General features: G+C 41.2%; 1 protein-coding gene across 2 annotated transcripts; it reads left to right on the plus strand.

The window, feature by feature from the left end:
• The first annotated feature begins 2,839 nt into the window (after nt 1–2,839).
• Nucleotides 2,840–26,621, plus strand: dspb (desmoplakin b). Of its 2 annotated transcripts, none has more exons than XM_080291677.1 (24): nt 2,840–3,361; nt 5,191–5,284; nt 5,966–6,087; nt 6,469–6,619; nt 7,772–7,897; nt 8,201–8,260; nt 8,361–8,528; nt 8,850–8,954; nt 9,067–9,162; nt 9,468–9,593; nt 10,827–10,979; nt 11,120–11,274; nt 11,394–11,520; nt 12,204–12,390; nt 12,745–13,214; nt 13,311–13,489; nt 13,701–13,839; nt 14,029–14,222; nt 14,554–14,716; nt 14,814–14,897; nt 14,988–15,095; nt 15,226–15,324; nt 16,830–18,656; nt 19,683–26,621. In XM_080291677.1, the coding sequence occupies exons 1-24, from the start codon at nt 3,048–3,050 to the stop codon at nt 26,028–26,030; spliced, it is 11,595 nt and encodes a 3,864-aa protein (XP_080147803.1). In that variant the 5' UTR covers nt 2,840–3,047; the 3' UTR covers nt 26,031–26,621. The 2 variants fall into 2 exon arrangements, with proteins under 2 accessions (XP_080147803.1, XP_080147804.1); XM_080291678.1 differs by having other exon boundaries at nt 16,830–17,327.
• Nucleotides 26,622–26,997: the final 376 nt, after the last annotated feature.

Raw genomic sequence — 26,997 nt, forward strand, 5'->3', positions numbered from 1 at the left:
AGTTTATTACCTTTGAGTCACCCACAGAAAGGCAAGCACACATAAGCCCTGGGAGTTGTAAGACCATCCTGGTGTGTCATTGGTTCCCAAAAATTCTTTTCCACTCTATCATCAGCACCAAGTCTGCAATTAGACTTGAGCTAATGGAAAACAAGTCTTTGTAATAAATCATACCAGCAAACAAACACTACTGTTCGCAATCACTTGCACTTTCCCTCCTGTTTGCTCGTACATAACTCACAATCCCACTCATTTCCAAACACATACATGCTACATTCCGCAAAGGTTGCTGAGTTTATAAGTTAGTGTAGGGAGACTCTCCTCAGGCTGTAGGGTGCCGGTCCATATCACCAGTATTTATGCTTGCAGACAGCCTTAGGTCAAAGTCATTAGGATGTTCTTTCCTATGAGTGAGCTCCTTATGCACAAAGACATATTTCTGAAACATGATTGTTGTGGCTCAAAAACCGCAAACCCACTAAGTGGCTCTCTCTTCATTGTTGGTATTTCTGGTTTTGAAGAGTTTTTTGCTCATCATTTCTTTCTCATACTAAATTTTCCTTAATGCATAAGATTTGTGCTGCTGGCTAGGCCTCCCTTTAAACGACTGTGATCTGGACAACCTTAATTTAATCAGGGGAAACTGAATCTGAGGAAAGAGCACTTTTATTTTAGTGTCTTGTGACTAGATTACAGAAACACACACATATATATGAAGTCTATAAAGTGACACTGTGTCGTTACATTAGCACAAAAGCAATGCAAAGGCATTAAGAAAAACAAGAGCATTCAGTATGTAAAACATCTTTAAACAGAAATTTTAAATGTTTCAAGGTAACACAAAACCTGTGGTGACCCAGGACAGTTGTTAAGCCTGCTTCATGTGTCAGGTACAAAATTATTAAATACAATTTCCAAAATAATGAATTTAAAGTAAAGCAGTTTAGCCAGATGAATAGACAATAGAATAGAAAGCCTTTGCTGCTATTAGATTACACAGAAAACAATTAAATCAGGCGTGCTACACTTGATTGCATTAAAACACACAGTAACTTTGCACAAATTCTATGTAAAAATTAGATAAGTTTATAAACTAAGAAATATATGCAAAAAGTCTCAAAAAACAAAATAGGCATCTGCAGAGCTACAAAAACATATTATAGTGTTTATTCTATTAAAAAAAAGGGAGAGGAATGCTTTAACACTCTTGATTAGTTTATAAATTAAAGTCTATGATTTAAGAAATTTCTTTGCAGTTATTCACAATTTTCCACTTTGCTAACACATTTAAAGCCAAGGCAGGTCACACCGCCTACTTTTGAACAAAGACTGTACATTAGTGAAGAAGAAAAAAACGTGAGCAAAGAGTTCAAAAGGCTTAAGCTGAGCTGGTGAGTCATTTTGAAAGAAAAGAAACTTACAAAACCAAAGTAAGCAGCTTTGTGGAGCACTGGCGATTGTGCAGATAGACTGGGACTCAAAGTGACCTGTAATTCACTGTGAATGCATCTTTAAAATGGGGAAATGTGGGTATCGCTTGAAAAATAAAATATTAGTATATTACCAATAACAGCAAATAAGTGACTTGTTGGGAAAAGAAGTACATTAATTGGAAGGTGGTCCGACTGTGATTATGGACATCCCAAATTTAGTGTTACTGTCGTTACTGAGTGGCTGCTAAACCTGTTTTTCCAGTGAGTCCCACCCATTGCCTGCAGGCAGTTGTGTGAGCAATGTTAAAGTGTGTGTGAGAAAGAGAGAGTTTCTTCTCAGTTGAGGACGCAGACTGAAAGCAGATGGGAGGGGCATGGAAAGACTTAAAGACACCTGTGGAGAAGAGGAGTGAGCGATACCTCGGCAGCTGTTTTAATTTAAATTTCAAAAGATGCATCACCTGGTGTACTGGATGTATTATCTGTACTTTAAGCAGTTTGTCTTTAAGGCCTTTGATTATTACAGCCATTACTTTACTAGTTTCTGCTTAATACTACAGATGTTGTTAAACTAGGAATGTAACTAAAAGCAGTTGTTTTTATATCCTAGGCACATCTGTCAAGGGAAAACCATACTTAAAAAAATAAAAATCTAAGCACTGATCGCATTAGTATATAATCTAGTCATTTTACTGAATCATGTATGTTGAGCATATTGTATATACAATACTTTTTTTTTTCAAATAATTAGTGTGTACATTTGAGCTATCCTGGCAAATACAAGCATTTCCTTCTTCTGCTTTATAATTGTGAGGATGCAATCGACTTCATTCCTTAACTAGAACTGCCACCATGAGTAATCCATCAACTTGACACTAACTAACAAGTTGTAAGTTTCAAGTTTCCAATTTGGGATGATCTCTAACTTGCTCTCATAATCAGTCACTTTAAAAATAACCCCACTTTACTAAAGCACACACATAACCTGACTTTTCAGAAACATCGTTATTTTAAAAAAGAAAGAACTGCATCACTTTCCAAATGCTGATCGCCTTCTGTTCAAATGCTATCTTCTGATCCGCTTTCTTAAACTGTGCTTTTAAAACTGTCTCTGTTTGCCAAATGCTCCTCTCAGACTCTGATTTCCATAACATAGCCATGCTTTCCAAAAACGAGCTGTCTTTATTGAAGCAAAAATAAAAATGTCATAATGTTTCAAAACGTCCTGCATTTGGGAGGTGTTCAAACCTGTGGACCTTAGGGTCACACACACACACACACACACACACACACACACACACACACACACACACACACACACACACACACACACACACACACTGTCTCCAGCTGAGTAGACAGGGGAGTGGCAGAAAGAGAGATAGAGAAAGAAAAAAGTTTTTGGCTGACAGACAGAGAGGTGTGGTCACAAGGCTCCAAAAGCGGTCCCGTCCTGCTCTCGGTTTGCAGTCTGCACCGGAGGGACCAGGGCGGACAGAGTGGAGAGAGAGAGAGAGAGAGAGAGAGGGCGGCAACCTGTCAGGTTGTTTCCGTCCACTTAGTTTCGTCCAGTAACTTCTGTGGAGCCGCCGAGGCTGCAGTTCTCTGGTCACCATGTCAGCGTACGGGTCTCAGCAGGCCCTGAACATGCTCCGCAGGGCCAACTCCAGGGGAGAGTTGACTGGAGAATCCACCTACCAGTACGCACGGAGCGACGGCTTCCACGGAGGGGGTAACGGATACGACCAGTACGGACACGACGGACACAAAACCTTCACCTATTCAAAGTCCGTGAAGGGAGGTGGGATGGCTAGCGGAATGGCGAGCAGCATGAGAGCCGGAACCACGAGAGGAATGACGTGGCGTGGGGCCAGCATGGGAGGGGGGGCGATGAGCGGCGCCGGCGGGGGCGCGATCAGCGGAATGGGGTATGAATTTAAACTCTATCTTCCACAAGTTTTGCGTTTCTTTTTGCACCTGTGGCCAATGTGTGAACTGCAGCGCACGATAGATTATTAACCGTGACAGCCTGTGTTGTTTTTTTGGGCCCTGCAAACACTAAAAACACCCGATACTCACTGGCCTTTAAAAAAGCGAACAAAGCAATTCAATGCACATCAGCCCGCAAGAGTATAATTACAGGGAAATGTTCTTGTTCTGCAAAGTAACAGCATTTCCACTTGTTTTGTAACACTGAAGTAAAGCTGGTGGTAATTGTGTATAAAACAAAATAAAGTGATGTTTAACTCAGATTGGTTTGCAGAGTCACGTCAGTGACATAACTGATCATACGCACTGATAACGCGCAGTGATACACGTCGTGATGCTGACATACAGCTGTTGTCTTTGGCACGTCTTTTCAATTGTTCCTCAGCTTCTGCTCTGCACAGGAGCAAACCTCCCCGGGGAGAAACGAGATTTACAGTCCGCGTTAAATTGCCGCCTCCCTCTGCTGCTTCACAGACCCACGGACACGCGTGTCGCTTTAACACATGCGACTCTATCAGCAGCACAAGGATTGTGTTTCTGACCCCGCACTTTGAGGAACGGGCAGATTTATTTAATTCGCAAACATAAGTTGTGAGTCAGAGCAACTTCGTTTATGGCTTTGATAGTTTTATATCAGGGAGTGATGTTTGAGATAAGGTACTCATGTAAGCTCTGTGATTAAGGGAAAAGTGCCTGGGGCAGCTTATGGCAAATATAAGTACATTTATTACATTGTTTATTATAGCTGGTAGCACTTTTTTCTGGATGGTAAGTAAAACAAGAAATACAAGTGTAGAGATGACAGAGATATTACAGGTGTTATTTGGAAACAGTGCCCTCATTCATAGCTAGTTAAATAAGCCAATGTCAGCTTAGATTTTTAGGGCAATAGTTATGATATGTGTGATAACACAAGTATATCAAAACTGGTCAATAAAATTGATAATAGAGATACATAGAGTGGGTCTCTATGCATATTTTAGAATGAGGTCAACATTGTAGTTTGTATGTGTGTCTGTGAAAACCAGAGCAGGTTTCAGGAAAAGTGTATTTTGTAGAAATTTGGATGCTTATCTGAGTTTCAGCTCAGACTGTACAAAACATTTTGCTCATATACAGCCAGCATAAATAGTTTAGTACCTCAGAATTGAAAACACGTACTATAAGCAGCAGTGATAGCTGGTTATCTGGGGTGATAGCTTTTTTCTGTCTCTATATCTCCTTGTTTCTAGGAAACAGAGAGATCTCTATCATAACAACACTTATTTTTCTAAATTTTTAGATTTGTGGCTGCTGCCACAGCTCGTGTGTTTGAGCCCATATACCAAAGGCCCCACTAAAGATCTGTGTTCAAGTCTGCTCCAGACTTTTCCCCTCACTTTCCTGCGTGCCTGCAGTGCTTTCCTATCAAATTAAACCTAAAACAATATTAAAAGAAAATTGTAATGTTTATAATAGCAGTGAAAAGAGTTTCTTTGGCACATTGTGTATGAATGTTGACTATACATACCAGCTGTTGAGCCCGTACTGATGTAATCCGTTGCAGTGTATTTTTTTAGCTAATGTATTTGAAAAATCTAGCCATAACCATGACCATATCTTTTCAGTTTGTGGATTATGATGATATATGCAAAAGGAGACACTGCTTTGTTTTAGGGGAACACACGGTGAAAAAAACTGGGAACCGCTGCGGTAACTGGGAATATTTTGGTAATAGTTAAAGCTGAAGATCTTAATGTTAATGAGTTTACTTCGCTGCCCTCCACAGTGGCTCTACACTTACTTCTATCAACCAGAAGGCCGCTATCCTGCAGAGCCAGTGCAACGAGTACCTGCAGAAAGCCGAGTACTACATTCAAGCTGTGAGTTGTGTTTTCTTTTCTTATTTGTGTTACTTATTGTGCTTTTACTGCTAGAAGTGCAGATAAAAGTCAGTTAGCCCAGTCAGGAGGGTTTTTATTTCACATGAAGAGTGTAGTGTTGTAGCCTGTCCTCTGAGGCAAAAAGAAACAGAAAGAATGACAGAAATGTTGTGCGGCTGTAATTGGAGTAGCTGGATGTGTAGGCTTTTGGTGTACGGTCAGAATCTGTGAGAGACACCAGATAGATAATGTTTCATTTTTGTTTAACTCCCTGTTGGATGTGATTTTTAGAACTGGCCCCTTGAGCAGTATTGCAACTGTCAGTCCACTTTAAATTTACACCCTTCCTTAGTTTAGCTGTTAAGCAACCTATCATGAATTATTTATGTTACTGTGAAGTTCATCGCAAGTGCAAAACTCACCTTAAAATTTGTGGGCGTGTGATTTATTGTCTTGTTGACTACTTATATCGGCAGACTATCACAACCGCTTTGTCCTTGTCATAAATCATCTTCTTCCGTGGGTTGTAAAAGTTGTTTTTCTGAAGTTTTGACATTTTTTGGCACTTCTAAATGGAAATAATTCAATCTAAAGCACAACAAGGACAAAAGACATCTATACTCCAAATGTGCCCATTCAGTTTTCTGGATTTGTACACCTCCTTGTGTCTGTGTATTGCAGGGTGGAAACCCGAGTGAGGCCGAGTACTTCATGGGGATGGCCAAAGAGGCCATTCAAAATCTGAAGAGCTGCGGGGCCGACCTGAGGCAGATGGGACAGCCTAATGAGAACGTAATGAGAAGGTAAGGAAGGCCAGATTTCTCTCTCTGTCTTAATCATCTCAGTTTTCTTTTACTAGAACAGTGCCCATCCGAGGTCAGTGTTACCCATGATTTTGACACTGAAATGTAACTGTCTCTTGAATGCGTCACATGCAGGTAATTAAGTAATTCAGTTGCTGTTCAAAAGGATAGTGAATGTATCTCAAGCTTTAAACTTAGTCCAAATTTCCTCAGGCAGTCAGTAATTAATCTCCCATTTTTAAAGCAGATGGGATGAATGTTTGTTGACCGGACAGATGGATGGACAAACAGAGATTTCATGAATTTTTATAAAAATATATTCTTTGTATAGCATATGCTGTTCATTCCAAGTCTCATCTTTTTCTGTTTTCTAATCCATAGTGTGGAGATGTACAATAGCCAGCTGAAGGGGGTCCACATGGCCATCTCAGGCACCACGCAGAGAAGGAAGAGCACCAAGGGGGGCTCCGTTGGCTGGGAGGAACCCGGAAGGAGCTATCATGATGCTATGGGCTGGATTGCACAGCAAAAGGCGTGTATAGACACACCCAACTTAATACCTAACGTGCACCTGCAGCTGCTTTTGAAGATCAGTCTTCTGACATTCATGAGCCCTTTAAGGAATCCTGGGTTAAGGTGTCTTGGTAAAGCTTGAGGGGCATTACTACAGTGTGCATTAAACTGTGCATTACCTGCAGTAGATGGTGGTCAAGCACCCGAACTTGGGGGAGTCGAGAAGAATATACTTATTAGCTAAGAAATCTACTAAAAATCAATATTCGGTGAAATTTAGGCAACATTTACATTTCAAAAGATTTGTTGGAGGCTTGTTTTTTTCTTTTACATTTTTGACAGGGTTTTTTGCGCATTTATTTCAGTCTTAAATACCCTAAAATTGTTGCATTTTGATCACCTGATTTCGGTTAACACCAGCCTTCATTTTTTCAGATTAAGAGAAGTTGATGTAATTTGTCACATTAGTAAGTCAGAGACGTTTGTTACACACAACAGATAATCAGCTCATTTCATATCATAGCACATTTAAACACAACAGAAGTTAAAATGCTCCACAGTATATTTAATATATTATAGTTCTTTAAACACACTAAAAATGTGAACAACTACATTAAAATAATTAAAATTGTTAAACAGTTCAAGAAAAAGTATTTTTTATGTTTAACTGGAGAAACAGAGCCTTTACACAAAAGAAATCTTTGTGAAATAAACCTAAAGTGAAAGAAAGACCTACTTCTTCAACAACAAAAGTGACATTAATGCCCACTAACTAGATGGTTAAGTGCCGTGTCACTTTATGACAGTGTAATAAAAGGTGTCGGTAAACCAAATGACAGATCTCGCTGAACCATGATCGCTATGATAACACAACATTCACAGCATTTAACACAGAGCATAGAGAAGAATGCTCTGCTATGTTGGTGTAGACACAGTATTAAGGGATCATGTGCTCATTGTGGTTAAGTACAAATAGAAGCTAAAAGGAGCTATTGTTTTACACTCAGTGCTAAATCATTTCTTTCTGAGTGGATTGCTGATCTTTGACCCCAAGTGGTGCATGAATTTACCAGCAAATTGCTGGTTTAACTTGTATCTCTGCCGCCACCTGCTGGTGACATGAAGTGCCTGTGTCTGAAGTCTTCTCTAAAACTCGATCTACTCCGTGCAGCGTCTGATTGAAACAGCTTCATGGGGAGACGATCCTGCAGCCATCGAGCAGCAGCTCATGAGCCACCAGAGGTTTCACAGCTCCATCCAGAGGAGCGTCGAGTTCGATCGAGCCAGAGATGACCTGGTGGGTTCAGTCAGCAGGTTCAGTATCAATGCTGTGATGATGAGACGATGCTGAGATTCACTGTTGCTTCAAACAGAAGCGCCGTTGATCTATTGTTTGGGATATTTAAAGTCACAAAACTAAACCAGTGTTAAAGAAGATCACAGGGTAAAGAGATAAATAACCTAAACAAATAAAAATGATCCGCTATTGGTCAGATAGCGATTTGTTATTATTAGTATCTGTTTTGATTATTAGCATTTGCAAATATTGACACATCACTTTATTTTGAAACACATAATTTGACTCATTCTCTTCCCCCAGATGAAGACAGGAGACAAAGCCAATCTTAAGGCTCTGGATCAGGAATGGGACAATCTCCAGGTGAAGAAACTAAATATTATCTCTGTGTAGTGTATTTCCCTGTTAATCGCTAGAGATTTGTATTAAATTGATTCACTTTAACCCTGTTTAACCCTGCTAGAAAAAGTCCCATGATCGGACCCAGCAGCTGCGAGAGTTCCAGCAGATCATTCAGGAAATATCCAAAGAGATCATGTGGGTGAATGAGAAGGAGGAAGAGGAACTGATGTTTGACTGGGGAGACAAGAACATCGACCAGTATATCCCCAGAAAGCAGGAGAGCTACTCGGTTAGTCAAACATCGGATCACAAGGGAACAAATATAGAGCTGGATTCAGTAGATGCTGCAAAAAATCCACTTTTTAATTTCCAATTTTACGAGCTTCATTTTAGGCAATAAACATTCTTGGCAATTCCTTGAGCCTAAATGGCGCTGATGTCTTTTATGTAGTAATCTGCATCTCATAAGGGAGCAATCATCTGTGGTAGATTGGATTTTGGCAGCTGCGATTAGTCATCCACTTACAGCGAAGCCACAGAACTTCCCTCTTGCTGCATCCTGATGTTTTTCCTGTGTCCCTGTGATTATCCACCTCTTCTTATATAACAGAAACTGATGAGTGCCCTGGAAGTAAAAGAAAAGGATCTGAATAGGCTGAAGGCCAAAGTGGACAACCTCCTGAAGAATGACCACCCTGCATCGGACAAGATCGAGGTCTGGAGCGATCAGAAGTAGAAATCTCAGTCCAAAAACAACTAGTTATAAACCTGCAAGTAAAAGCTTGGCTTTTTTTTCCAGTGTTTGTGTGCTTGTGCATTCTCTTCAGGCTTATAGTGACACCCTGCAGACTCAGTGGAGCTGGCTCCTTCAAATAACAAAATGCATCGACACTCACCTGAAGGAGAATTTAGCGTACAGCCAGGTAACTTAAAGCTACTCTAATAAACATGAACCTGCAGGAGTCAGTCACACTGACGGACACTGTGAATAAGAGTGCATGTAAAAGATGCACCATGACACCTCTGATTTCTTGTTGCTACATTAGCATTTTGATTCGCTTTCAGCTTTTCAGTTGTTATGTACACATAAAAATTGCTTGTTTACTTATCATAATGAGACTGGGAAACTACAATTAACTTCATGCTAGATTTCACTCAGTATTTCACAAATTGTGCGTGTTTTCTCCTGAAACTCACATCACATATGCTTACACACGTGTGCATTTAGTTTTTCAAGGAGGCCAACGAGACGTACAGTGCTCTGCAGAAGGAACACGAGACGGTTCGTAAGAATTTCATCTGCGACAAGAACACTTCTCTGGAGACCCTGCAGGAGCTCCTCAGAAACCTGGAGGTACGACAGCGTCATTACAGCAGTAACTCATCAGCTGGGCATCAGGAGCTTGATCGCGTGTGTTTAGCCGTTTAGCATAGCGAGATAAAACTGATTAGACTGAACATACAGTAGATCTTTGATGTAGGATGAGCTTTTGAAAATTTCATGTCTCAGGCACTACAGTAAACAACAACACAAATCCTGAAATATATAAAGTCAGTGGATTATTTAGCCAGATAATTCAGTTCAGTTCATTTTTATTTCAAACATTTCAAACATTCACAATCATTACAAAATATCATTCCATTATTTGTTTGAAAAGGAGTAGGCTGAAGTATTTACTTATTTGTCCCTACCCCCTCAAGTTTTACCTCTCATTCATTTAATTTTTTTTTGTCTTAAATAACAAACAACATATGAAACATATGAAGTAAAACAAAACAAAACAAAACAAAACAAAACATACATAAATCAAAAACAAGAAATTAGCAAGCCCCACCACAGTATAGTTTCTTACATATGAAAAATACAGAATGTGTATATTTGCAGATACACGAGTTATGGAAAAACAAACAAACCAAAACAAAACCCCCAAAAAAGAACCACAACACCATTACCAGCATCTCCATAATTCATCAGGAGAGGTTGCTCGGAATAAACTGAATGTAAAAAAAGTTTTCTTTGAATTTAACGTTTTACTTATTGTACTTATGTTATAAAATCACATGGAACATTTACACATAATTAAAAAATGGGCAGGATTTTGGACAAATTAGTTTTGAGTGTACCACCTAATAGTGAAGCAACTCCAATACCATTGGATAATACCTTCGAATGACCAAATGTTTCTTTTACTCATTCTGGACCAGAACCCCAGTTTTTACAGTCCAGGAGAAACATGCATCTTAGCCCTCAAACTTTTGCCAAACAATAGAAAGTACTATTTTGGTTGTTGGCATCTTGTTACAGACATGCTCAAATTCAGCCCATTCTTTTAAAAGAAACATTATTTGTACTGTAAAGGCAGACTGCATGCCTAGTAGTTATGGCATTAGTTACAAAAATGGAAACAGAACTCTCAAAAAAAACCAAACCAGTTCTGGATTGCAGGTCATATGTTTCATACAGGACAGGCCATTCTGTGCGACTTCATTATTTACAGAGAGACAAAAATGTTGGCGAATTAGAAAAGTAAAGCAGTTGTTAATGGCTAAACAGTGGCAGGTTGACTGAAACCTTTTTTGTCTTCAGAGGGAAAAGGAGAAGATTGTGGAAAATAGGAGGCAGGTTAAACACCTGGTCAGCAAGTCCAAGGAGATCGTGAGACTGAAACCCAGAAACCCTGAAGAGAAGAACACCAGCGGCGTCATTGTCAAGGCTCTGTGCGACTTCAAGCAGGACCAGGTCAGTTTTCAGATGTCAAAGTTAAACACATATTGGTATTTTTATTTTTTACTTTACGTTGCACCGACATTCTCTCTTTCTTTTATTCTAACTTGTGTTTCATGTGTTTTATGTGTTTTATGTGACCTTTGGGCTCACAGAAGGTGATCCTTAAGGGCAATGAGGCTATCCTAAAGGACAACAACCAGCGCAGTAAGTGGCTGGTGACTGGCCCGGGGGGTCTGGATATGTTGGTGCCCTCTGTGTGCCTGATTGTACCGCCACCTAATCCAATCAGCATCAGTCTCGCCAACAAGTAAGAAACAAAAAATGCTTTGATTTGGACATTTACTGTTAAAGGTGATTGTATAACTCTTGCTCTGGCTGGAAAGATAATCCTGAAACCTTTAAATTTCACCTCTGTGTCGTGCAAAGAAACGAGCAGTACTACGAAGCAATCCTGTCAATCTGGAGCCAGCTTTATATCAACGTCAAGAGTCTCATCTCCTGGCAGTACTGCGTCATGGATATCCAACGCATCAACTCCCTCACCATCTCCATGGTAAGGACCGACGAGGTGTTGGAAGTCAGCCTCTGCTGTCTGTAAAAAAAATATTTAGTCATACGTCAAAGTCAAACTTTTGCTCTCTTGCAAAGTATCAAAGGAGAAAACAAATGGTCATAATAAAAGTTGTGACATGGTGTTAATTAACGTTTAATTATTTGGTTTTAAAGGTGGGTTTTTGCTTTTACAGTTTGTTCTAAGCCAACAGCTGTAGTCTTCCATTTAATATGGGCTTAAAAAGTGTGTAAACGTCTCTCATTCTGAGCCACCTCCAGATGCTGGGAAACAGCTCCCATAGTTGCACACTTTGGAGTGCTGCATAACTCTGTGGCATTCAAACAGACATTTAAGCATCTCTCGAAACCCGCTGCTTCAAACCAAAGTCCCTTTTGCAACTTTTCACTGCTCCACTTTGTACTTTGTGTTAAAAAAACACACACAATCATTTTACTGCACTGTTATTCTTATAACACTTGATGATTTATTGGTGGAAAATTAATTTATAAACATAGCCTTAGAACTTAGAAACTATGTTTCTTACAAGTGTGGTGAGTATCGTCAACATAAAGAAGGTACCAAAGATTTAAAATAGCATGTCACATTTGACCTCTGACCTCTCCTTCTCGGTGAAAAGATCTGTTTGGGTCCAAATTAAACTTAATGTTTCTGTGTCTGTTCAGTTGGCCAAGATGCGCCCAGAGGAGTACCGGAAAATGATCAAGAGCATGGAGACTCACTATGATGAGTTTATAGTGAACAGTGTAAATTCCCAGATGTTTGCTGATGAGGACAAGAGGAGCATAGAGAACCAGGTCAATGATGCCCAGACCCACTATGAACAGCTAGTGGTGCAGATACCTACTTACAGTAAGTGTTTGTAGTAATGATCACCTCGCAAGTACACGTTCTGTTTATTCTGTACATTTCTATTCAGTCTCATATATCAGATGGACCTCTTGCGCTCATTTTCAGCTCCATATGTTTATTCTTGCACTTCTTGGCTTTTGTTTTTTTAGCCGGATGTCTCTTAGACTTGTGTATATAAACATTGCTCAAATTCAATATTTTTAGTACGTATTTCAGTATATTACAGTAAAGTACAGTATACAGTATGCATTTGAGTCTGTGTGCTTCATAATGGAATAATTGAATTGAATAAGTGAATCTAGGGAACTTTTGAAAAGACTTTTATCTATTTTTTAAAAATCGTTTTGTCCACAGTTGTCCAGCAGGAACAATTACAGCAAACATCTGGGCAACAACACCAGCTGATTATATTACAGCAGCAGCAAGTACAAGCTGCTGCTGCAGAAGACGCAAGGAGGCTTGAAGAAGAGGCCAGGATGCGCCAAGAAGAGGCCTGGAGGCTTGAAGAAGAGGCCAGGATGCGCCAAGAGGAGGCCAGGAGGCTTGAAGAAGAAAGACGGAGAGCAGAGCTCAGAAGACAGGCCGAGAAGAAAGCGGAGGCAAAGAAAGAGGTGGTGAAGAAGGAAGTGATAAAAGTGACCAAGACGGACGCAGGAAAGAGGAAGGTATCCACATCATCATCATCATCATCTCACAGCTTATTAGAGCTGCACTCGCTCAGATTGAGGCTGGAGGCCGCTGAAGACATGCTGAGTCAGCACATCCATGTCTGCTTCGGAGACAACGGCGTGCAGGACTGTAGCCTCAAGATCTCTCAGTTAGAGGTGAAAGCATAAAATATAAGAATAACAGAAATGCATGTAGAATGAAAACAAAAACGACCCTGTATTTATCGCGACACATATATGTGCATCTTTCAGACTGTGCAGCGTGATGTGGACTCGATGCGTGCTGAGTACTTACTTTTGAAGGAGCGCATTCTAAACGAGCTGGAAAGCGTGAATGATTCAGACAAAGCTCAGTTCCTCCGCAGCGAGATTGGAGTGATTAACCAAAGACTGGGCAGCCTGGAGAGCAGCTCATCAGCTTATGTTCAGCGGTACATAACACAAGGCAAAACCTCAAAACGATGGCGTAAAGCTTAGTGTGTTCTTCTGATTAATTTAAAAGCACAGTTAATAACTGTGCACTGTAAGATCAATTATTATCTGCAAAAAAATATACTTTTACATACAGATAATCTACATTATGACAAACACACATATGCCTTGCATATTTGCATATTTGATTATTCCATATGCTTGTTTTAGGCTACGAGCTCTAAGGGACATGCTGGAGAGTGTGGCACGAGCCGAGGACATTGTGAAAGTTTATGAAGCAAGAATGACAGAAAAGGAGACCACTTCTCTGTCTCCTGAGGAAGTGGAGGAATATATGTCAACTCTGAAGGTATTTTTGCAAGATAATGGTGTTTTCCTACTCTTTGATAATAGCAGACAAATCATTTGTGAATACTGCCCTATTTTTCTTATATCCTTTGTGCTGTGACATATGCTTTAATTCCACTTATCAGGCTGATTTTTATTATACGGTGGATGCAGTCGTATGATTGATGTTGTGTCGTGTGTCGATGTGCAGAACATCAAAGCAGAGCTGGATCAGAAGAAAGGTATTCTAAATGCTATGGAGGCAGAGTTGTCCAAGGCGAGCCACTGGAACGGCCAGGTGGGCGGATCCTCCCACAGGTGTGACCTGATGCTAACAAAATACACAGAAGATGTGAACATGCTGTCAGACCGCTGGAGACGAATCCAATTACAGCTCGATACGAGGTATGCTGCTCTGTCAGTTTTTAATAATAACTGACTGTTAATGTGAAATTGAAGACTTTACAGTCATGCAGTAAATAACTCATTCCATATTCAACCATATGTATATGAGGCTGCTTGTACACATGTGAATCTATTTTTAAAACATCTTATTCACATACACATATGTCAATTTGTGATTGGCAGAAAATGATCGAGCAAAGCACAAAACATTTGTTGCTTCGGTATTTTAAATGTAATAAAAAAACAATATTAATCTGTAAACTTGGCATGACAGCGTTTGAGTAAAAGTGACATAACTCACTTATGCTGGTCGTCTCTTCCACTTGCTCAGAATGCAGGACCTTCGATCATATCTGCCTCAGCTGCAACACTACAAGCAAACCAGCACTTCCATTCTTGAATGGATTGAAGCCACTCGCAGAAAACAGGTGGCTCTACAGGCCACCAAAATAGAAAATGTTCAAGCACTGGAAGACCTCATTAACAACCAGAAGGTAATATGCTGAACTTTTGCTATTATTAGAGCTACTTCCAATAATTTTCTGTGAAGGCATCAGATACCTGACATCTGTACTTTGTGGGTTTCTCTAGGCTCTGAATGCAGAAATCAAGGTGAGGAGGGAGACAGTAGATAGTGTGCTGAAGGACAATGAAGCCTGTGTGAACGCTATCAAGGTAAGTAGGTCAATAATCGAGTGCATTTGGCCTCAGATTCATTAAAAGATCAACTTCCTCTATTTATTTATTCATTTTTATTTTTAACAGGACTATGAAACAGACCTTGCAGCTTACACCTCTGGTTTAGAAACTTTGCTCAACATCCCAGTGAAGAGGACAATGCTGAAGTCGCCGTCAGTGGATCTCAATCATGAAGTAATGCAACTGTAGTAAAAACATTAGACATGTAGTAAACCATTAGTACATGACATGTTTTTTCTTGTAGGTTAGAGTTGATTTTTCTGATGTTTTTTTAAAATTAAAATTAAATTTGTCTCTGTTCCAGGCTACCCAACTGCAGACTCGATATATGGAGTTGCTTACCCTTTCTGACGACTACTACAGATTCCTAGGAGATTTGCTCAGAAACATGGAGGAGCTCAAGGTACGGATCTCCAATGCTGAACATCCAAAAATATCTTGTTGGATGTAATCATGGTTTTCTTTCTTTTTTCTTCTTCTTTTTCTTTCTTTCTGTTTATGACATCTTGTCATCAAACTGCCCAGGGATTATGAATGAGAATTTGGGGTAAATCTGTCACCTAATCTTTGATATAACGTTAAAGTTAAAGGAACTCCTTTATACCTTCCAGCAAACCATTGTTGTTAATAACATCACCTGCAGTCAGCATTGTGTTGCTCCCATTTACATGCGTCTTTTGCTCATGAACTCTGTGTATTAATATCCATCAGCTAACAGAGTATTAAGACACACATTGCATGCAATGCGATGTTACTGACTGTCCAAGAACTGACAGACTACAGATGCTATATACATGAGTTTCAGTATAAAGAGAGTAAAGTTCACTTAGATATGACCAATGCCAAGGACATATGTTGCGACTAAGTTGCAGCTAGTCATAATAAGCAACCTACTATCCACTATGTTGGATATTAGTATCCTATGGAAAGCAAATTTTTTTCTCACATAGGACTATAGACTGGTAGCCTACTCCCAGGCAGACCATTTGGTAAGGAAAAATGTGTATTCCCATTCAAGTACTAACCAGGCACAATGCTACTTAGCTTCTGAGATCAGATGGTATCAATCTAGAGAAAAATATATCTTTCACAGCTGGACATTGTGCTAAAGGTGCAGTTTAGTGTTAGTAAGTTATGGTTGCAAACTAAGATAATAACAGTGTAGCTATGGATGACTGTAGTAATCTGTTAGTGAACAAAGCAATTACAGGGAGGTTTTGTTGAGATAAACCACATACCTCATTTGTGACTAATTTCACTTTGTAAGTACAAGCAACCTCCATGGACAGATTATTAGTTATTTAAGAACCGTTTTGTAGTCTCAAGATGAGTCTTTTCATTGTCACTAACTCACAACCACACGTCTTATGATTGATAACCTGTTAGCCAAGTGTGTGGTTTCATATGGATAACCTTCTATAGTATGATCAAGATTTTTAAAAAAGCAGTTTTTTGTTCAATAAGACCTAAAATACAGAAAAGTTGGTGGAAAACGCAAGAGACATGAGATAACTATAGTTTTTTTAAATTCAATTAATTATAATGGCAAATGAAACTCTACAATAACACAGAAAAACCCAACGATCCGATGAGATGACAACATCTCGCCCCCTCCCCCACTCCCCATAAACAAGCATTTGGTGACAGTGGGAGGAAAAAATCCCTTTTAACAGGAAGGCATAGGTATCTGTCAGAACTGGTTGGGGGTTTTGGATTTGCCTCAAACTGAATGGAATGTTTCTTCATGGCAACACGATATGAATGTGGTGTTAATAGGGTTGTGCTAAGCAAATGTTATGCTGGATACTTGTTAACCACAACACAAGTGGGTAAAAAATAATAATGAAAGTTTAATTTATCATTTTTAAAAACACATTTGTATTCATCTTTTCTTTGTCTTTCCTTCAGATTCGTAACACAAGGATTGACCTGTTAGAAGAAGAACTTCGCCTTCTGAGAGACGATATGAGAGACCGCAACGCCAAGAACAAATCACTGGAAGATGCTCTTGCTCAGTACCAACGGGAGCTGAACCAGTCAAAAGAACAGTTGCTGTCAATGGAGGAGGTGAAACAAACTGCATCGTTGCAGTGCAGTGCCACCAAGGAGAACCTAGATAACACACAGAGCCAGCTGGCAGGCCTCAGAGATCAGGTGGAACGTCTCAACTACTTGCTGGATGAAGAAAAGAGGAAGAGGAAGCTAGCAGAAGAGCGCTACACTCAGCAGCAAGAAGAGTATGAAGCAGTGCTGAGAAAGAGGCAGAACGAGCTGGAGACAGTCAGTTGGTCCAAGGTGGAGGTGGAGAAGACTTTGTCAAATAAAGAGCTTGAGATTGAACAGCTCCGGCGACAGCTTGCTGACGAGACAGCAAGGTTCATGGAGCTGCAGAAGGAGATATCAAAGGTAAGGAGCCAATACAGTACGGAGATCAATAACTTAAAGCTCAGCTACGAATCTCAGATCCACGTCAGCCATGCAGACATGCAAAGGCTGGCAGCTGAGAGGGACGAGGATACAGTGGAGCTCCAGCTGCAGTATGACAGGATGGAGGCAGAGAGGAGGAATCTCGAGGAGGAGCTACGGAGACTCCGAATATCTATCAGCCAGGTTGAGGAACAAAGGAAGGCAGCAGATGAGGAAGCTCACACTCAGCGGGCTGTAATCATTGAGGAAGGCCGCAAGAGAAGAGAATTGGAAAGTCAGGTGGAACTGTTGATGAGGCAGAGAGACGAGCAAAGTAGCCAGTATAGAGCAGAGCTGGCTGAGGTTAGGAAGGACCTGCAGGAGACGAGTGACCGACTGGCTTATGTCACACACAGTCTAGAGGAGGAGACCCGCAGAAGACAAACTGCGGAAGAAGGTCAGGGTGTGCTTGAACAGACTCTGTCCCAGCTGCAAGTGAAGCTAACTAATTCATCAGTGGCTGTAACCCAGGGGCGGGAGTACAAGGAGGAGCTTCAGAAACTGCGATTGGAGCTGGAGAGAGAAAGCAGGGAGCGAAGCAGAGTTGAGCAAAATATGAGAAGCTTACAGGGACGCATCAAGGACCTCCAAGCTGTAAGAGATGGACTTGAGAGCCAGGTGGAGAATTTGCGGCAAGCTAACCAAGAAGAAGTAGCCAGAAGAAGGCAGATCGAGTCAGAGCTAGAGAAGACCAATATGACCCTGGCAGAACACAGCAGCACTATCGTTGCACTACGCCAAAGCCAAGAACAAGCCAGCAATTCTGAAAAGAGAGTTGAAGAAGAGCGTCTTCAGTTGCAGGAGGAGCTAGAGAAAAGCTTGAGACAGAACAAGACCTCTGCAGAGCACATCACACAGCTGAGCTCTGACCTGAAAGCCCTTCAGCAGCAGCTGCTTGAGGAGCAGCTCAAAGTCAAAGAGGCAAACCTCAGGAATGAAGGTCTTTATAAATCTATAGAGGAGAAAAGCAAGATACTGAATGCGAACTCAGTTGAGCTTCAAAGGCTGAAGGAGCTGACAGAAGCTCAGACCAAAGAGAGGCTGAGACTGGATGAGGAGCTAAGGACAACACGACATGAGAAAGATGAACTCTTGAGGGCCAAACAGGGAAGTGATGATGAGCTCTCCTCGCAGATTACTGCGCTGGAGCTGCAGCTACAGGCCAGTGAGCGCAGTAATTTAGACTACCGCAACCTGGTCTCCGAGCTCTCCTCTGAGAGGGAGAAACTCAAAGTGGAGACTGAGAAAATACAAACGCAGGCCACCGAGGTACATGGAAGTTTGGTGCTTAGTCCTGGACTGTTCTCGTCTTTCCAAATCAGAGTCTTCACCACTTGAAGCATTCAAGTAGCAACTGTAGCTCTAGCTAGTCTGAAGCAAACCCTTTCCTTGCATGCTGGAGTGCCTCTTGTAGATGCAACTCTGATTTGAACACATACTGTCTGTATGTGTTTGAATAAACTTGCATGTGTATAAACTCGCATGCAAACATAATCTGTGCCTCTCTACCTGACAGCCTTCCTATTCCACTGTCTCCCTGTACACACTGTGGAAAGATGGGGAGTTAAGGGTTAGAGTTAGTGCAGTTCGCTTGCTTTTTTGGGGTCACTTTATTTGCCCAGAATGATCAGCACCATCACTGCCGCTGGTTTCCTGGTCTACTAGATTCTGATCATTGTTTCTTATATTTTTAGTACATCTTAATGGGCTTAAAGACACCTTTTGCAATCTTGTAAAACAGCACTGGCATGACTTCAGAAATTTACAGTTTCCAAAAATGCTTATGACAACTCCTCTTGCAAACTAAAATCAGGTGATCACGATTGGCCCACATCTATTGGTTTTATGTATCTGTGCTGTTTTGCAAATCAGTCTTGCTTTCTGGTCGTTAAATAGAATTAGCCATTTTTTGTTATATCACTAGTATAGCAAACCAAATGGCAGAACAGGCACAGACTTGCTTTTTATATTTCAACTTTTAACACTATTGCCAGCTGTTTTTCTTTTACAAAAATGTAAAAAGGTTTGAGTTGTAACGACAACAAAAAACTTTTTTGAGAAAATGCTTTTATTGTTTCTAAATAAGCTGTGCACCCAAATATTCTTTCCGCAGAAAGAATTCTTGCACTGTGAAAGATTGAAAAGAGCAAGAATGTGCACTGTCCTCAATAACCACTGATTGTATACAAAAAATGAAAAAGAAATAAATGAGGTTCCTCATCTATACTGTTAATATATGAGTATTTTTGAGTTGAGTAACTTCTCGTCTCTTTTCTCTCTCTTTATTTCCTGCAGATAAGAGCCACCATGCAATCCCTTCAGTCCCAGTATAATGAAATTGTAACCGAGAGAGACACTCTGTTGCTGAAATTGCAGTTGTCAGAAAAGGACAAAGACCACATCTTAAGACTAGAGGAGGAACTCAGCCGCATTAAACTGTCCTTAGAATCTGAGTATCGCAATAAGCAGCGTCTACAGGAGGAGAACGAAAGAGTGAAGAGGGATTTAAGTCACTGGAAGGACCAGTGTGATAGCAAACATGGCCTGATTAGGCAGTATGAGACAGACAAGGATATTTCGGAGAGGGAAAAGAAATCTTTGAAAAGTGAGATAGAAAGGCTGATGAGAGAGTTACGTGAGCTTGAAGAGTCATATAAAATTAAACTGTCAGCCACCCAGAAAGAATTACATGAGGTCACCATTGTCAGAAAGAACATAGAAACTGAACTGAAGACTGCCAGAGAACCCCCAACCTTGGATCCTTCCACTCTGATTTTTGATGGAGTCCGTAAGACAGTGACAGCAGACCAGTTGCTCAATTGTGGTGTTTTGGATAAACAAACATGTAACCAGCTGGTGAAGGGACATAGGACTGTCCCTGAAGTGTCTGTTGACAAAAAAGTCAATTTAAAAGGTACAGGCCCAATAGCCGGGGTGGTAGTTGAAGGTCTAAAAGGTCCAGGCTCCATTTCTGGACCTCAGTTTGCAAAACTGACTTTCACTGAAGCCAAGAATGAAAATCTCCTCCCAGCAGATGCCATCAATTTGCTTCTGGATGCTCAAGCCGCTACAGGACACATCATTGACCCCAGAACTAATCAAAAGTTGACAGTTGAAGAAGCATGTAATCATGGTGTGATTGATGATAAGGACAGAGAGAGGTTGCTAGCAGCAGAAGCTGCAGCTGTAGGATATAATGGACCTGGGACAAATAAACCTCTTTCAGTATTTCAGGCCATGAAGATGGGACTAATTGACAGAAACACAACACTGCGTCTTTTACAAGCTCAGGAGTCTGTGGGGGGCATTCTAGATCCAGTACTCAGTGTGTTCCTTCCCAAAGACACAGCCATTGAGCGTGGCCTAATTGATGACAACTTATGCCGTGCTTTGAGTCAAAGACCTGAGCTCTACCTGGACCCAGAAAACGAGGACGGTGTAAGTTATATGTCAATGAAGAGAAGATGTAAGGTAGAACCACACACGGGCCTTCTTCTTCTTCCTGTCACTGAGAAGATAGATCCCTCCAAACTTATTTTTGATGGTGTTCGAAAACCTGTCACAGCCAAGCAGCTGCTGGATTGCAGTGTCCTGGACAAGCCAACATTTAAAGATCTAGAAAAGGGGAAGAAAACCATCCCAGAAGTGTCTGTTGATAAAAATGTCAATCTGAAGGGGACTGGGCCAATTGCTGGGGTGGTAGCTGGGAAGCAAGGCAAAATGTCCTTGTCAGAAGCCAAGAGACAAATGTTGCTACCTGAGGATACTGCAGATTTGCTACTGGAAGCGCAGGCTGCAACTGGTCATATAATTGACCCTCAAACAAATCAGAAGTTGACTGTAGAAGAGGCATGCACCAGAGGAGTAGTGGATATAAGAGATAGAGACAAATTATTGGCAGCTGAGGCCGCTGCTGTTGGCTACAAGGATCCTAAAGTTGCCAAGCCTCTCTCAGTGTTTGAGGCCATGAAGAAAGGATTGATTGACAATAAGACTGCACTGCGTCTACTGCAGGCCCAAGAATCAGTGGGAGGAATTCTAGATCCCAATCTCAGTGTGTTCCTGCCTAAAGACACAGCTATTAAGCACAACCTTTTAGATGAAAACCTTCGTCATGCTCTGAAACAAGATCCTGAATGTTACATTGACCCGGAAACTGAGCATGATGCCAGCTATGAGACTTTGAAAAAAAGATGCAAGATAGAGCCTCATACTGGTCTGCTACTTTTGCCAGTCTCAGAGAAACTAGATCCTACTAAACTGGTCTTTGATGGTGTACGTAAACCAGTAACAGCAAAGGACTTGCTTGATTGTGGGGTGCTGGACAAACCAACATTTAACCAACTACTGAAGGGGGAGAAGACTGTCCCAGAGGTGTCTGCAGACAAGAAGATCTCTCTAAAGGGGACAGGAGTGATTGCTGGTGTGGTGGCTGGACCTTTAGGGAAACTGTCTTTATCAGAGGCCAAGAAACAGATGCTCATGCCCTTAGACAGTGTAGATTTACTACTGGAGGCCCAGGCAGCGACAGGTCACATCATTGATCCCATATCCAATCAGAAGCTGACAGTAGAAGAGGCATGTGCAAGAGGAGTGGTGGACAGTAGTGATCGAGACAAACTCTTGGCAGCAGAGGCTGCTGCTGTTGGCTACAGAGACCCTTACACAACCAAGCCTCTTTCAGTGTTTGAGGCAATGAAGAAGGGAATAATTGACAAAAAAACAGGACTACGTCTGCTGCAGGCCCAGGAATCTGCAGGTGGGATTCTAGATCCAAACCTTAGCGTGTTCCTTCCGAGAGACACAGCTATAAAGCGTAACCTTGTGGATCAGGAACTCTGTCGTGCATTAAATCAGAACCCCGATTGTTACCTTGATCCAGACACAGAACGTGATGCCAGCTATGGGGCTTTAAAGAGAAGATGCAAATCAGAGCCTCACACAGGCCTGATACTTTTACCAGTCACTGAGAGGAAGGACCCTTCCAAACTCATGTTTGATGGTGTCCGCAAACCAATCTCAGCACAGCAGTTGCTTGATTGTGGGGTTCTTGACAGGGAAACATTTAACCAGCTAGTAAAAGGACAGAAGACTGTCCCTGAGGTCTCCGTGGATAAAAAGATCTTTCTAAAAGGGACTGGTTCAATTGCTGGTGTAATAGCTGGGCCTTCAGGGAAGATTTCTTTAGCAGAAGCCAAGAAACAGATGATCATGCCCCCAGATAGTGCAGATTTACTTCTGGAAGCCCAGGCTGCTACAGGTTACATTATTGAGCCTACATCAAATCAGAAGTTGACAGTAGAGGAGGCATGTGCAAGGGGAGTAGTGGACAGTAAAGATCGAGAGAAACTCTTGGCAGCAGAGGCTGCTGCTGTTGGCTACAGAGACCCTTACACAACCAAGCCTCTTTCAGTGTTTGAGGCGATGAAGAAGGGAATAATTGACAAAAAAACAGGACTACGTCTGCTGCAAGCCCAGGAATCTGCAGGTGGCATTCTAGATCCAGCCCTTAGCGTGTTTCTACCTAGAGACACAGCTATAAAGCGTAATCTTCTGGATCAAGATCTGCTTCGTGCATTAAACCTGAACCCCGATTGTTACCTTGATCCAGACACAGAACGTGATGTCAGCTATGGGGCTTTAAAGAGAAGATGCAAATCAGAGCCTCACACAGGCCTGATACTTTTACCAGTCACTGAGAGGAAGGACCCTTCCAAACTAATGTTTGATGGTGTTCGCAAACCAGTCTCAGCACAGCAGTTGCTTGATTGTGGGGTCCTGGACAAATCAACATTTGACCAACTACTGAAGGGAAAGAAAACAGTCCCAGAAGTCTCTGTGGATAAGAAAGTCTTTCTAAAAGGGACTGGATCCATTGCTGGTGTGGCAGTTGGGCCTTCAAGGAAAATGTCCTTTACAGAGGCAAAGAAAATGAAAATTCTGTCATCTGATAGTGCTGACATGCTACTGGAAGCTCAGGCTGCCACAGGTCACATCATTGACCTCAGAACTAACCAGAAACTAACAGTCAAAGAAGCATGTGCCAGAGGAGTAGTGGATAAAGAGGATGAATCAAAATTGTTTGCAGCGGAAGCTGCTGCTATAGGCTACAAAGACCTTACTACTGGCAAACTTCTGTCAGCTGGCCAGGCCATGAAGAAGGGATTAATTGACAAGGACACAGCTCTGCGTGTGCTTCAAGCTCAAGAGTCTGTAGGGGGTATATTGGACCCTGACCTCAGTATATTCCTACCCAAAAACATTGCACTAAATAGGAATCTCATAGATCAGGATCTATACCATGCCTTAAGTCAGGGTCCTGACTGTTATCTGGACCCAGACACCAAGCAAGGAACTCCTTATGTATCCCTGAAGAAAAAATGTAAAGCTGATCCAAGCACAGGTCTTTTGCTTCTCCCTGAACCTAAAAAGCCAGCAACTGTCCAGGGGCTTAGAGGCCAGGTGTCTGTTGTGGATCTAGTGGATGCAAACTTGCTGCAGCGGTCTGATATTGACAAGTTGAATCAAGGTAGCTTGACTAGCCAAGAGGTTGAAGAGCGTCTACGCTCCTATCTGAGAGGTTCCACCTGCATAGCAGGAGTTTATGATCAGGCCAGTGATAAAGTACTGACAATTTATCAGGCAATGAAAGATGGACTGTTGAAATCTGGGACCACTCTTGAACTGCTTGAAGCTCAGGCTGCCTCAGGTTTTATAGTTGATCCTGTGAACAATCTCTATCTAACTGTTAGTGAAGCCTACAATAGAAGACTGTTTGGGCCAGAGTTTAAAGATAACCTGCTAGCGGCAGAAAGGGCTGTGACTGGTTACAGACTGCCTGGTACAGACAAGACTATCTCTCTCTTTCAGGCCATTGAGAAAGGTCTAGTGGAGAAAGGCCATGGCATTCGTCTACTAGAGGCCCAAATTGCCAGTGGTGGTATCATTGATCCGGAACACAGTCATCGTATTGATGTGAATGTAGCCTACAAAAGAGGCTACCTGGATGACGGAATGATTAAGATCCTCTCTGATCAGAATGCTGATACTAAAGGTTTCTTTGACCCTAACACGGAAGAAAACCTAACCTACACGGAGCTTAAGAACCGCTGTATCCCAGATAAGAAGACCGGCCTCATGCTTTTGCCTATAATCGACAAGAAAAGTCAAGAGTCAACACAGAAGAACACTCTGAGGAAGAGGAGAGTATTGATCGTGGACCCAGACACCAATAAAGAGATGACAGTCCGAGAAGCATATGACAAAGGGCTTATTGACTACGAGACCTTCCTGGAGCTGTCCGACCAAGAGTGTGAATGGGAAGAGGTCACTATTACTGCTCCAGATGGTTCTGTAAAGTTTCTTATTAATGACAAGAAAACTGGAAGACAGTATGACATTACAGAACTGCTTGAAAAGCGATTAATTGATGAATCAGTTGTAGCTCAGTATCGTGCACGAGCCATCACCATTAATGAATTCGCTGATATCATCACCAGAAAGACCAAACATAGCTCATCGTTTGGACAACCAGCTGCCTTGGGCACATCTTCAGTGAAATCATCATCATCATCATCAACAACTTCAAGAACACCTTTGGGAATATCTTCAGTAACATCATCATCAACAACTACAAAAACATCTTCATCATCAAATTTAAGAACATCAGAAGGCTCAGTTCCCTCTTTGTCGACATCATCCTCACGATCATCCTCACTGGTGTCAAGACCCTTATCTCCCACTCTCGCTAAAATGACCACAACAAAGACGACCACTGTCACAGAGCGAAGCGCCAGCAGTGTTTCGCAAGATTCACCTGATTTCCATAAACACATGTCCAGTGTATCTTTCACTCTGTCCTCTCCTGTTGAAATAGTGGGTGAACAAGAACCTATTGGTGCCATTTTTGACACAGACAACGTAGAGAAGATATCTGTCACAGAGGCGTTAAATCGTGATCTAGTGGATTCCATCACTACCCAGAGACTGCTTGAGGCCCAGGCGTGCACTGGAGGAATTGTTGATCCTGCAAGTGGCAGAAGGGTCAGCATCCAAGAGGCATGTCGTATGGGCATAATAACTGAAGACATGGCCACTAAACTTAAGCCTGCTCAAAAAGCCTATATTGGCTTTGAAGATGTAAAAATGAAGAGAAAAATGTCAGTTCCTGAGGCAGTTAAGGAGATGTGGCTGCCATATGAAGCAGGACAGAGATTCATGGAGTTCCAAGTTGTAACAGGAGGTCTGTATGACCCAGAAATGGGTGGTAGAAGAACCATAGAAGATGCCTTGAAAATGGGTTGGCTGGATGGGAGAGCAGGCCAGAAGCTCCAAGATACGAAATACCACACAAAGAACCTAACATGCCCCAAAAGTAAACTTAAAATCTCTTACAAAGAGGCTCTGGATAACTGCCTGACAGAGGAAAGCACTGGCGTTAAAATGCTCCAGGCGTCGTCTGTGTCTTCGAGAGGCATCAGTAGTCCATACAATGTTGCCTCTGCCCCAGGATCCACCACAGGCTCCCGGAGTGGCTCACGACGAAGCTCCCGCAGGAACAGTTTAGACTTAGGCTCTCCCATATCCTCATCAGTCAGTCGCTACAGTATTTCCAGCTTCAACTCCTTCCAAACCAAAAGCTAAATTGATAAAAGAAAAGCAGAGTTTGTACTTTTCTTGCACACAAATCAGAATTTGTCAAAACTATTTTCAGTGTTTTGGAAAAAAGTTGTGGAAAAAATGAGTGTTCTGTGTGAGGAGAAAATTTATATTTAGCAGTCTGAATTGTTAAATGTTCGCATATTTTTAGAGTAAGCTTTGGTGTTGATGTGCTTAAAAATCTATAGTTCAAATTATACAGAAAAACTGCAAGATGTTTGTTTGTTTGTTTTTTAATGGACAAAAGTATTAATGGTTTCTAAAATAAGGTGTGTGGATTAATAATATAGTTCATGTCATTTAAATTTTTTTTCAAAAATTAATGAAAATATCACTTTGTATGCTTTGCATTTGAAAAATGATAGAATAGGGTTTACAGTTATTTGACATGTTGTGTGTTTGGTTTACAGGGAGGGATTTATAGTTGGGTTGCATTGGCTTAACTGCTGTTTTTCATCATTTTCATAAAGTCATCTTTTATTCATTCATTCATTGGTTTCTTGCCCAGTAGTGCTTCCACTTTTGTAACGTTTTTTTTTTCAGTATCTTAAAATAAAAACTTGAGTTTTTTGCTCATTCCTGACTGTTCTTATTTGTGTTCATCTAAAATACCCTTTGTTGCTGCCATGTAAGATATGTTTGTTCATTTTATTTGGTTATTTGGTTTTTGTTTGATTTTCAATTCGCAGCACAATACATTTGTGCTGTGGTAATTTCATCTATATAAAATGCTAAATGAAAGATTAAAAATTATAGATATTTGTATTTTATTGCTTCAGCCTTGGCATTATCACAAGTAATCAAATGCATTTTTCAGATTAAGGTTTGATTTGAAAGAAATAAAACTGAGCAACTGGTGTTAGGGCACCCAAAACAGTTAACACAGGCAATAACATGGTAGATGCATAAAGTAGAATAGTATGATAGAATCTGACAAAACAAAATAGCTCGA

This window comes from Astatotilapia calliptera, chromosome 17 (assembly GCF_964374335.1).
Source record: "Astatotilapia calliptera chromosome 17, fAstCal68.1, whole genome shotgun sequence".
Classification (NCBI taxonomy): domain Eukaryota; kingdom Metazoa; phylum Chordata; class Actinopteri; order Cichliformes; family Cichlidae; genus Astatotilapia; species Astatotilapia calliptera.